The sequence below is a fragment of the Fundulus heteroclitus genome, chromosome 11 (assembly GCF_011125445.2).
Source record: "Fundulus heteroclitus isolate FHET01 chromosome 11, MU-UCD_Fhet_4.1, whole genome shotgun sequence".
Lineage (NCBI taxonomy): Eukaryota > Metazoa > Chordata > Actinopteri > Cyprinodontiformes > Fundulidae > Fundulus > Fundulus heteroclitus.
Genome location: NC_046371.1, coordinates 34,880,255 through 34,892,848, shown reverse-complemented (window position 1 = coordinate 34,892,848; position 12,594 = coordinate 34,880,255). Strand labels below are relative to the sequence as shown.

General features: G+C 45.6%; 1 protein-coding gene across 14 annotated transcripts in view; it reads right to left on the bottom strand.

Annotated features, from left to right (window-relative positions):
- auts2a (activator of transcription and developmental regulator AUTS2 a) overlaps window positions 1–12,594 on the bottom strand; it is a 436,359-nt gene that overhangs the window by 26,235 nt on the left and 397,530 nt on the right. Inside the window, exon 1 of one of the 14 annotated variants that reach the window (XM_021317877.2) lies at window positions 283–461. The exons of the other annotated variants lie outside the window; for them this stretch is intronic. Within the exon in view, the coding sequence (XP_021173552.2) occupies window positions 283–313 (31 nt within the window). The 5' untranslated portion in view covers window positions 314–461. Of the gene's footprint in view, window positions 1–282; window positions 462–12,594 lie in introns of those variants that run through there. 14 annotated transcript variants of the gene reach the window in all.

The following is a 12,594-nucleotide window of genomic DNA, read 5'->3' as shown; positions in this document are numbered from 1 at the left end:
CACAAGCGCATGACTCGAGGCAGATACACCGTCTGGGACTGTTATCCTCCGTGAAATGGCTGCAATTTTTGGTAATTGGTCTCCATAAGCCACTGAATGTTCTGAGCTTCCCTGACAAATGTAAAAGCCATAGAAGAGCAGCTGCCAGACCACAAAGAACAAGCACTTACACACATTTTCTGTATGACAGCGTGAAAGGGCCACAGAAAGGAGGAAAAAAAGCACGGTGACAGAATGGAGCAGGAAGAAAGAGAAAGAAACTTGCTCTGTTCTGCCTCCTACCTTCGCTAGCATCCATCTGCGCTCCATTCATACTGTCTGGTTGACAGGACGTTCTTTGTCTCCGCGCTCTCAAGTCATAAAGGACACATTTGCTAACAGGGAGCTGCAGCGAACATATTCTTCCACCCACAGTGGCTCTGATTACAGCTGTTCCTGTAATGGCTCCTAACTGCTTCTGTTTCTCACCCTCACAGTTAGCGTCGCATCCGACAGCACATGAAGACTCCCGCCACCTCAAGCATTCTCCCAGGGCCTTAATGTTTGATCACTTTTCTTGAAATCCCCCCCCCACCCCATCACTGTCTTTGCGTGCACATGAGAATGTAGCTGTCGGATTGGCGGTTTCCCATTTCTAGCTGTCCTTTTGAGAACAAATCTTTATATATCCCTTAGGGTGTGAGGTCAGGCTGCAGGGAGCGTAAATGGAGAAGAGCTGGGACAGGGACTTGATGATGGGCATGCTGGCACAGGTGACCAGCAGAGGGGCCGGGTGGAAAGCTGGCCAGACGTCTCCAGCCAGGGGTCTGCACAGGGCAGCTCTCGGGGGGGCGCTCGGAGCTGGCAGCTGACAGATTCTCTACAGGCTTGGCTGTCATGTCCAGACTCACTGAGGCTTTGAAATAACAGCAGCATGTAATGTGTGAGATCCATCCAGTTCACAGCAATGGGTCAGCACACAAACACTGTCACAGTGGTGTAAAGCCGCACCGAAAGACAAGGCAGCTGTGGAGCATTTATACCAAACATGTCCAGCAGATGGAAGCGCTCTCGTGGCCTGAAGTCACTGATAGCGAGGAGAGAAAAGTTACAGGTGGCTGTTTTTTTCTCTCTCTGGATGTCCTTCCCCAAAATACTGATGCTGCTTAGCATCCTGCAGTGTCTCACTTTGCCAACAGGCCCTGGAATATGGCTCCTTTCTTTGCCTGTTCTCTTCATAGTTAAATACAGTTCAATTATTATATAAAATATCAACTTCCAATAACATAAGATGCCATCTTTATGTAATATTTAAACCAGTTTTTTTTTTTTTTTAGTTTTGTAAACGATATCGCTGCAATCAGCAGTTTAGCTAATGCGCAGGTGTTTGACTACACCGACAAATCAGCTGGGGGTGAGATCAGGTCAGGTGATTTTAAGTCTGATCAGCTCTCACTGGCACCTGCCCAAACTCTAAAGTCTGATTTTTTTCTCCCATCCGTGAATACACCACACCTATGTTCTACCAGGTCATTACAGCAACAACACTCTTAAGTGTGGATGTTATGACTGTTGGGAGAAGATCTAAAGTTAGACATTTTAATGTATTAGGGAGGTGTTTAAAACGATGTCAGAGCACAGGGACGTCAGAAGTTATCCGTTTCCAATGTTTCCTACAACACGATGAGCCGTGAATGTTCAGGCTGTGTTTGATAGGCTGTCAGCAGATAACAGGACTGCTGAACAGACTACAGCACAATTGCACTCTTTTCTTTTTAGCTTTAATCTTTCTGAACTGTCTGTCAGGGAACCTACTGGACTAGGAAATGTTAGTAGCCTTTTGGAAATGTCTGACTGAAGTTGAGGATCAACATTTTCTGGAATCTATACGTGAAGACCGCCATTTCAATAAAGCAAGCCCTGCTAATCGCTGCTATAAGATGCTAAAAACAGCACAACCTGTGAATTCTGTAGTTATTTTGTCTAGTAAATATTTACTGGCTGATCAGAACAGGACACCTGTATAAAACACCTTTTTAATCTTATTATTATGTTTTCTTATAGTTCCAAAACAGAACTTGGAATCAGTTTAATTCATTATTTTAGAAAGACTTGCAAAACAAATGGAGCTTTGAAATTGTCCAGAAAGTTCTGATTAGTGTGACGTTCAGAAGTCAAGTGGATGTGGAGCACATTTCTTTTGTTTAAAGTTACTGAAATACACTGGTCACCACTGCAGCTATTCACAACTTTTCTGTTTGTGCTCAGCTTCACATTCTCCAATGATTTTGCGCCGAGACGAGCAGCTAAAAAAAGCAAACGTGTCTTGAGACTAGTGTCTGAAAGTAACTCTCTGAACCCAGTGTAGGTGTGTTTATACATGTAAAGTTAGACATAAATCAAATGACCCTCTTAAACCAATTACCCGAATTCATGCAGGAGGTAAAATGATCTCGGAATGGAAATAAAGACGTCTTAGAAACAACAACTGGACGTTGTGGCATAAAGGCGTTTTCAGATCCAAGCATTTCGCCACGCACCGACTGGCCCTGCGACACGTGTTTCTTGTCAGTCATCCTGTCAGCTCTGAGAAACAATAGCCAGTCGCTTGCAGAACTAACCGGCTTCAAACACGCAACTGCCGGTTCTCAATTACAGCCACATGCTCGTCAAAAAACCCCCAACTAGTTACAAACACCCCCCTTCAGTGCCACCCTGGGTGCATGTCCAATGTCTGAATCAGCAAAGCAACGTGCGATGAGGTGCTCCTGCTCAGGGCCTTTTTTAGACCAAATAAATACCCACCTCAAAACGGACCACTTTGATTGTTTGCCGTGTCTTCAACTGAATGATGGGTGTGTTGATGCTCCACTCTTTTGGCTTGATAAAAAAAGCCCTCTGTTCTTGTCTTATGCTCCCACTTTCTGTTATCCCTTCTCTATCTAGAACCAGGGAGAGCTTCTGGCATGCAGGAGCGAGGGGGATTACAGCATGAGCTCACGCATCGACAGTATCATCATTTCGCCGAGAGACTGAGGGATGGAAAGAGAAATCTGTCCCCAGAGTGTCATCAGTCTGGGCCTCTTTCTCTTACGCTCAGATAGGCCAACTGGTTTTACACACATCTGTAACAGCGCAATCAGGCAGCCTGCAAAGATCAGGTTCAACGCAGCTTGTACTTGATGTTGAAACGATTTGAGAAAAACTCATTCCTCAGGGATAACAGCTTGGGCGCGGGGATCGAATGGCTGTAAATCTGGCGAAGTATCAATTTGCATGTAGCCTTTTCTCTTCCTAAGCCCTCGCTGACATTACAGAGGCAGCCAGCGTGTCTACGTGCGTGTGCGTCGAGCGCCGTCTCGTTGCCCCCTCCCCGCTCAGGTTTCGCTGCAGTCATATTAGCGAGACACTCTGGGCCAGAAACCAAGGCGCTATTAGCCATCTCTCCTCTGAACGGCGTTCACTTTCACTCGTTCTTGTTTTGTGCAAAGAGTTGGTGTGGTTACAGAAGGACTGAGAGCTTCGGACGAGCACACCAGGCCGAGGCTGTCAGCCTCCTGTCTCGGCGCCCAGGCTGCTCTCTAACCCTTGAACAGCCATGTCAACCGGGCTTTTCAGGAGAACACCACAAACACGCTGAGCGCTGCTGGCATGCTCCACAGCCATGAGCTATAGCTGTGGGACTGGGATACTTGGCGAGGGAGGGCTGGTGTAGGGGAGGCTGGGGAGGATTTGAGCTGTTTATTTGAACTGCGCCGTCATCCAAACAGTCAGCTGCCTCTCTGCTCCCTCTTAAAGCCCCGGAGCTTAAACTAGGATTGCGGTGTTGGTGGGGAGAGAACAACTTGATATCCCCCTTTGGGCAGAGGCTGGCCTGAGCTTGGGTTACTTCAGAGGAACAATGCAGGCTCTGTTCGGGGCCTCCTCGGTGAAGACACGGGCTCAGACAGGCTCGCTAGTGTCAAATGTGGCCAAGGGGATTCATGCATCACAACAGCGCTCTGCAAACCGTTTGAGCTCAGGCTTTAGAGAACATGGCTTCCCAGCTTTGCCTTTAAATGGCCCATCAGAGCCCCCGTCTCAGCAAGTTAAGAGCTAAACCAGACGTGCCGTCCATACTGGAACAACGGGTCGTTTGCTTCAGGCTTAAAGCAGCGAACTCACCCCGCCCTCCCGCTCAATTCTGGGGTTTTAGTGCTTTGTTTGACACTGTTTACAGTAAAATCTGACACGTGGAAGGAGGAGGGGATGCTAGAGTTCTGAAATCAAATAGCTCCCTCCAGAAGCTTCCTAATCTGTACCAGATGGTGACAGTCTGAGGGATGTTGATAGATCTGGGCAGGCTTCTAAGAACAGAGGCCAAAAGCCTGTGATGATGAACTAAAAGATGGTGATAAAATGGAAAATTCTGCTGTTCGTTCTACTTTGTTTAGATCAAATACACATGTTTTAACATTTCTTTCCCAGGATGCTGTTCTAACTTTACACACACACACACATGCTAAACATCTACCACATTTTAAACATGCCGTCTTCAGCCGATCTGCTCAGCGGTAGCTCCCTTTCTTCTGAGAACACCCAACACAAGGGGGAGATGTTGAGCTGCGATCTGAAAGCTACAGCTTCCCAGCACACCCGATGGCTGATTGAACAGAGACAGAGGTCTGTGGCCAAATAATGAAATGTGGGTTGACAAGGATGAAAGCCATGCAGTGTGTGTGCTGGGCAGAAACACATGCAAGGGATCTATGGAGTGTTGCTAACAAACCCGGATTCTGCTCTGCAGCCTTCTCTAATCTGCCCTGAGGCTCATCAGGGCTTTATTTCTGCACTGCATATTTATGAGAATCAGAGAGGGTGAGAAGAGGGGGGGAAAAAAGCTAACCTCTTTTCTACTGGGAGCAATTAAAGCCGTGCTTTCATCAATCCTGATCAGAGTCTCTGTGCTCTTGCTCTCGCCGAGCTTTTCTGTCTTTACACTTTCACTTCTTTCTTCTGGCATCACAGGAGTGGGAAGGAAAAAGCCTTCACCTGACAACTTCCCTTACAACAAACAGCACCACTACAAGACAGCAGTGGATCTGGGAATGTAACAATACATCGGTAGATTTATAGACCTAATACACACACACACATACACATGCATTAAAAATAAAAGTATACCACCGTTAAGCTTGTTAAAGGGCACATTCAGAACATGTTCTACACCTGACCCATACCGTTTCTATGTTCAGACTAGCATCACCGTCAGTAGTAAGGACAAAGGTATGAGCTTTAAATGAGCCACGGACAACTGTAGCTTATATCCTTGCTTACATAAAGCCGCTGTAATTAGCCCACTAGAATGCTGTTGAGAGGGAACTTCATACCATGGCTCAGATAATCTCAGTACTTGTAAAAACCTGGGATTTCTGCAGTGCAGGGTGGTCACTAATGGTGATGCGTGGGTACCAAACGGGGAGCTGCTTCCACTGCCTCCCAGCTGTAGGGCCTTAGGGCCGTAGGGCCTCCCATAACAACTGGAACTAGGTGATCCATTTCTTTTTACTTCAGTCGGCTGAAAACTTCCAAACGAGAGACTTCAATATTAATTCTAAAGATAAAGTCAAAAGATTGATGTTTGCGTAACCTTTTAAGCACTATAGAAACAGCTATTTTATGTGAATTTCTTTATCTGTCGTGGTAATTTCAGTCTTTGTACAATGTCTGCCTGTGTTATTCAGTAGGACCATCTTTTCGCAGAGAACATGGGGCTAACAGGACCAGTAGGAAAAAAAAAAAGCTCTGAGGCATGAGAGTGCTGCTGTCACACACATGGTGGATTACAATAAAAGGCGGGCTCATTTCAGACTGCCACTCCTTCTCTTATGCATTCACACATGCACCTCCGAGGTACCATGTGGCCTCATTAAGGTGGTCGGCTCTCTCCTGCTCTTTGGCAATGTCACCTCAGCCACAGGGACCAAAGACCGATTCAGGCATAATTGTCCTGAACGCACCAGCAGCGAGCTGGGAATGGCTGTGTGTGTGTGTGTGTGTGTGTGTGTGTGTGTGTGTGTGTGTGTGGTGCTTTGACCCTGCTAATGCTGCACAGTTGGCAGGAGACTGGCTAATGCCACATTGGATCAGTGAATGCTGCTGGTGAAGGGGAGGGGACGTCTCCTGGGGCAAGGAGAGTGCTGCTTTCAACACCTCCACCTCTTTCTTCACTTTCCCTAGTTGGTGGCATCCTCATGTCAGCACATGACATGGTGACATGGAAAAAAAACACAGTGTAGCTAAAATAAAAGGTTATTTTTGCCTTATTGTTAAGTGGAGTAAAAAGTAAAAAGATGTGAATGCTATTTGTGTTTAATTCCTGACTGGAGTGTAGTGCTTTGCATGTTTCAGACCACTGGTGGTGCTCTGCCTCCTACCTCCATTTCCTGTTTAAGCAATCAGTGGCTTCTGGTGCAAATGTTGGGTAGATGTAAAGGTTTGTAAAACAGAGTTTGCGTCAACTGCTCTGACATTTTTCAGACTACAGCTGTTTTAAGACGATAGAACGCTGCGTTTGCCTTTATCCCCACTGGGCCTAGCTGCTAACTTCAACTAATCTGGATTTATATAAATAAAGACGCCAAGGCAATCATCTGCTGCAGGTAAGATAGTAACTACTTTGAACTTTTCAGCAAAGCCTTGTTTCATAAATCCCTAACAATCCATAAAAAAAAATCCCACAAAAAAACAAAAAAGAAAACAATGTTAGAGCCAAATAAGGAGATTTCTGTTCTTGTGGTTCTTTCCATTTCCCCTGAAATCAATCCACACTAGTTAATAAGCTCAACGTGCTTACATTAATCCGCCTGCGTTACCTGGACCGCTGCACAATCCACCACAGTGGTACCATAGACGTGTTCAGTATAGGCTGGCTGGCTGGCTGCTAAACCGCCACATTTCTTAGCGTGGCAGACACGGGAAGCGAGGGGGGGGGGGGGGGGGGTGAGGCAGCAGGAAATCTAAGGCCTTTCACTTTGATCTCTGGAGCTGAGCCCATTCAAATGTTTGTGTTTGAGATGTAGACCTTTAATTTTGGCCTGATGGGTTCCAGGCTCTTCGGGTTTAGCCTGGCATGTCGGATATAGGAGTGTTTACACAGTCTCCCTGCAGCTCTCCTGGTGCTGAAATAAGTGCATTAAGATGGATGGATTTACTTAGTCTCTAACCTCAGGGACCGAGGGAACAAACTCTGAATGACCTCTTTGTGCTGCAGGAGAGGACAGAGGGAGTCTGGCACACACTGCACAGCGAGCACCAACAGACCCTTTCAAAGCATCCTCTCACTGACTGGGCTCCCAAATGTACTAATTCATTTACTCAGATATCCATCAGAAATCTCTACATCTTTCTGCTTACATTTAGCAAACCAAACATTTGTATAAGAGCCGTTTCTGTGCAGGACTATTAAAGGGGGAAAAAAAGGTTTGGCTCATAAAACTAAAGCCAGATTCATTTGAAACCAAACAGGAGATGCTGGACTAATGAGCTGCAATCAATATGGGCTTTTAGATGGGATTTTGAACCGTGTACAGCTGGAAATGTTGCCATTTTTCATTTTTCCACGGGGGCTGGGCCTATTGTTTGCGCCAACAGGGCGGTAAATCAGCCAGTGCTTCCCTTGATTTGTTAACCTTTGTTTGGCTGTGTCAGCAGTGAGGTATGGCTGGAGTGGCCCCCTTTCGCTGCCATGAAATACAGCTTCTGTCTCCCTGGTCCCCGGCCTGGGGAGGAGGGATGGAGCACGGAGCAGCACAGGATATTGAGCTTCCCTCTCCCCTCGGACAGAGCTTACATGCTTCAAGAAACGGAAAGTTAACCAACACAAGCAAAGAGGACTTCTTCGTCTTCTTCTTCTTTTTCAGTCAGGCCTGTTTAGAGTGAAAACAATGCATTACACCAGCAGTCCTAGTGACATCACAGAGGCGGCCTCTGACTGCAGCCGTTTCCCTGAATGCACAAAAGGCCAATAGCAGTCAGGTCATCTTTCCACTGTGCATCCGGTCAAGTTCCACAGGCGGCCTTGATTTCTCGACACTCAAACCCACACAGACGGCAGAGGTCAGCGCGAGGGCAGAGCGGGGAGCCCGGGGGCAGTAAACCAACACTGGTGCTGTGAAAGGCCAGCCCTCACTTTCCAGTCGGCTGAGTGAGTTAGGAAGCTGCCAGGGTGATTTGTGGCGTGATTGTTGCTCTCTATATCACTTGAGATTACAGCAGGTGGCGGCCCGCAGCCTGGAAGCACACACGGCTCTATCACCAGTCCTCCTCTCAGGAAACGGAGAAAAACAAGCCCTCGGCTCCCTCCCACACAGGGGTAATACGCTCACAGGCAATTTTGCTGCCAGCGGAGCTCTCTATGACAATCCAGGGAGCTCTTCAGCTCTGATATGTGCCACAAAAGTTCACCTCCGCTTCTCCATTTCCACTATCTTTTTTAAACAATGCCATCAGCGCCGCAAATTACACCTTCCACATGGCACATTATTCTCTCCCCCGGTGACGGGCGTACTCAAGCCTGACACACTTCACCGGTGGAGCTCTTCACACCGGCGTCAGCCTGGGGTCTCGCTGTAGCGCAGCTTCATTTTCACATTAACTCCAGTAAAGCATGCTGAAATCAGCCCTGTGCTGAGAGGGGGAAGCGGGAAGCGCTGCGCCGTGCACTTTCATTCACCCCCGCACTGAACTCCTCATCGTCTCACATCGAACACACAGCTGCAGGAGACGTCTCATGAGGGACACCATTCTGCGATATGTCTACCAGATGAATTTTTAAAAGAAACACAAGTGCTTGCTTGAGCTGCATCGATCAGGCGCTTCCTAGCTGATACTGATTTCTGGTTTTCATTGAGAGCCGATCTGCTGGTTCCAATTTTGACCAATTCTTATCTTTTTTTCTAAAGATGATAGAGCAGAAATGCCAATCTTTTGATAGAGGTAGTGGTTTATGAATCTAGAGAATATTAACAAATTACAAATAAATGAAGGAATTACAAACTTATCCCGTTCTTATATGTAAATAGACATAAAACTATTGGCCTGCCGGACACTGACCAAATCCGAAGACACATTAGTCGATTCTGATCTCGGTCCAATTTGTACATCTCCAACAAAAAAAACAAACAAGCAAAGCGGCATCTGATATTGGCCATTTCATATCCCCTAACTGGAGACAGTTCATATCTGCTTTGACTGCCAATCATTTACGATCATCTCCTATAATCTGAATAAGTTAATTCGTTTCACACCACATTACTTTTTTGGGTACAATTTTTTTTTAGCCTATCTTTCAAAACGTGTTGAATTTCCTTTTCTTTCATTGCTTATGTGACCTTGGTTAATTAAAGTGCTTTATGAATGTAGGGGGTATGGTTCAAAAAGGACAGATTCACCGATCAGGCCTTTCCAGGCTCAATGCTAATTTTTGGTTTTCATCGCAGTTTGACTACCAGATTCCAATCTCTTTTTTTCTCCATGTTAACACCCATAAAACATAAAAGAGATAACCTGATAGAGGAAGTATTTTTCCCCTTATTTGATTTTGATCAAGCTCACACAGTGCATTGATGTATATGCTGTCGGTTGCTGGGTTTAGAGAGTGAAAATAGGAAGAGTTTCAGTATCTGACCTGCCGATCACTGATTGGTTGGTGCATCTCCAGTGCTCCCACAGCAAAAAAAATATATGCACTGCATTTGGACTGAAAATTTTCAAATTAAAGCTTTTTTATTTTCAATGTTGAGTCGATCATAAATCATACATCCTAACACGATCTATAAGATCCCCCAGACTGCAGCTCACTGATGAGAAAATGTTCACGAATTGAAATAAACTCCACTGGGCACCATTTAATGTCAATCCAGTTATCCTAATCCAACCGAAGAATGCAGCGTGACTCAGTGCCTCTGACAGCGTGTGGATTGACAGAATGATAAAGGATGGAAGAAGGTGGCAGGGTATTTTAGTGCTTGGACACAGCTTTAATCATCTGCTAGAAATGTCTGCAGACCTTTGAGGTGACATGCAGTGCTGCTTTGTCAGAGTCGCCACCTTCTCCCTGGACGGCAGTCTCTGCGCTAACGAGGTTCTCTGTCTGAATTGCACCCACGCCGGCTTGGGAACGGCCCGGACTCCAGAATAGCTGTTTATTTCTCCAGCGGCCGATAGACTTTCTGACTGCTGCTTGCTCTCAGGCAGAGTAAATGAATCAGGTTGGCTAGCTGACGCCTGCAGGTGCATCGACAACCGCGGTAATTAGAGATAACATTTAATGACTCGGAGCTAATGAAATCCATTCCTGGGCAAAGTGGAGCCCGAGTGAGCAGGAAGGAAGGAGGTAAAGCACAGAAGCCACTACAGACTGATGGGAACGTTAAGCTTTAGACAGCACTTCTGACCAGATGGAAGGAAACCATCTGAAAAAAAGCAACCTTCTCACGAGTTCCATTATCTTCTGAAAAGGTCTCATGTACAGCTCCTGCATTATTGGTGTGTGTGGTTTTGGGGTCGGGGGAGTTGGCTATGATGAAACGCTACAGTGTCTGATCCCTGATCAACAAAAGAATAACTAAGGTACCTGATGCAGGTCGATATTACCTCTACACCCTTACAGAAGACTTCTGACCGATTATGAAAATATACTTTAAATCACTGATTGTCAAGGTGGACGGCTCCATTTCATACTCAACGAAGTTATGGGTATGATAGCGAGACCAAAACAGCAAGAGCAGGAAATGGCTAAGAGGCGATATGATCAGGACTCCTTTCTACCTTCACTCCATAACTGTAAACGAAGGATTCCATATCCATATATTCTATATCATATCCATATGATTATTATTCAGGATTTCTTTTATAATATTAGGTTTAATATTGAAGTTAATTACTAGAGTTTTTTTTTTTTACTGAATTTGAACAAAACTACCTTTCTCTACACTACACTACACCACACGTACATGATGAAAACAAACTTTAAATTGTTGGTTGTGGAAGTGGGTACACAATATTTCTAAGGTATGAATTAACACAGAATGAAATGTTCTGGGGCGGGCTTGGTCCTCTTTCTAGCCAGAAACGTTGGGTATGAAAGGTCCAAAACTGAAAACATACACATTGTTTGAGCAGGACCAAATATGGAACAGATGAACAAGCTGAACGATGGGAAAAAAAACCCCTGATAACACCTCAGATTACCATGGGCTTATTTTCAAAACAATAGCAGCTGAATATCAGTCTAAATCAGTTTAAGTTGTAGTTTGTCTCCTGTTGTCCCAACTTTCAGGGTTTCACTGTAGTGTTAGTTGCATTTTTGGTTTATCTTCCAGAAATCAGAGGTTTTATTATGAGTCTGACATTTTACTTTTCTAACTAGCCTGTTCTGCAGCATGGAGGTTATTATTACGCATCTTGTGGATAATCACTTAATCACCAAACAGGTCAATTATTATAATATAGCTTTGTCCGGATGCTGTTTTCATCTTATTTACTTTCTCAGGGTGAGGATTAGAGAGAGATTTACATTTTTTTTTGTACAAAAAAAAAAATAGAGTCAGATCCGGCAAACAAATGGGGACTTTTTGCACCTGCCTTTAGGCAAATATTGACACTGAGCACCCTGCAAACGAGCTCTCTGTCGCTATTTCTGTTGGAGCTGCCACTTATCCTGAGTTTGGGTTGCATTAGAGCGCTGGTAATCCCTTCCAACAAAAACCTCCCCGACTCTTTTAATCCCAACACCAACCTCCATGAAAATACCAAAGCTCTTTTTTCCCCGTGCACCTGGATTCTTTTACTCGCCTCCTGCAATAGCAACATGCATTAGCATATGGCAGGAGGAGGAGATGGCGATAGTAGAAAGGATGAAAAGAAGGGATATTTAAATGCAAATTGAGGCCAAGAGACTGGTCTATCGCAGAGCAGAGAGAAAGCAGATTTTGTGAACTGTTTCCCGACTGAGGTCCTTTCATTGAGGGGGAGAGAGGGTGGCCCTCTGTTGGTTTAGGCTGCACAAAAGAGGTCTTAATCCTTTCAGGGGATCCAAATCCGTCCACAGAGGAGCACGTTCAAAAGGAAACCTCCCTGTTAGGCTGTGGTTATTGAGCTGCTCGTTGCACGGCAAAAATCAAGCACCAAAGGGAAACGAATGCCAGAATGTGGGAAATGAGCATGGCGGTCCGTTATCATCGGCAATCTGCCCCATTTCAGCCACAGCCATGAAGAGGTCATAACCCTGGTTTCAGAGTGTCCCCTCCTGCCCCGCACGGTGACCCCCCCGTTACGGAGGAATGTGCATTCACGCGGGGCACCTCCATTATTCCAGAGCCAGAGAAAATAGGGCTGCTTTTAACAGCAAATTAGTGACTTGATAATGAGGTCACATGTGGTGTTGGCACACTGAGACCATAAACATATGCTTTTCCTGCCCTCACTCAATTCCCTGCAGGATCAGAAAATCCTCCTTTTCCTGCTCTGTCTGCGACAAAAGGTCACTGCAGCCGCTAGCCGCTACACGCTAATGTTACATACATGGCATCGTGCAGGCATGCCTCAGAGTATTTATAGCTGTAACATTTTATG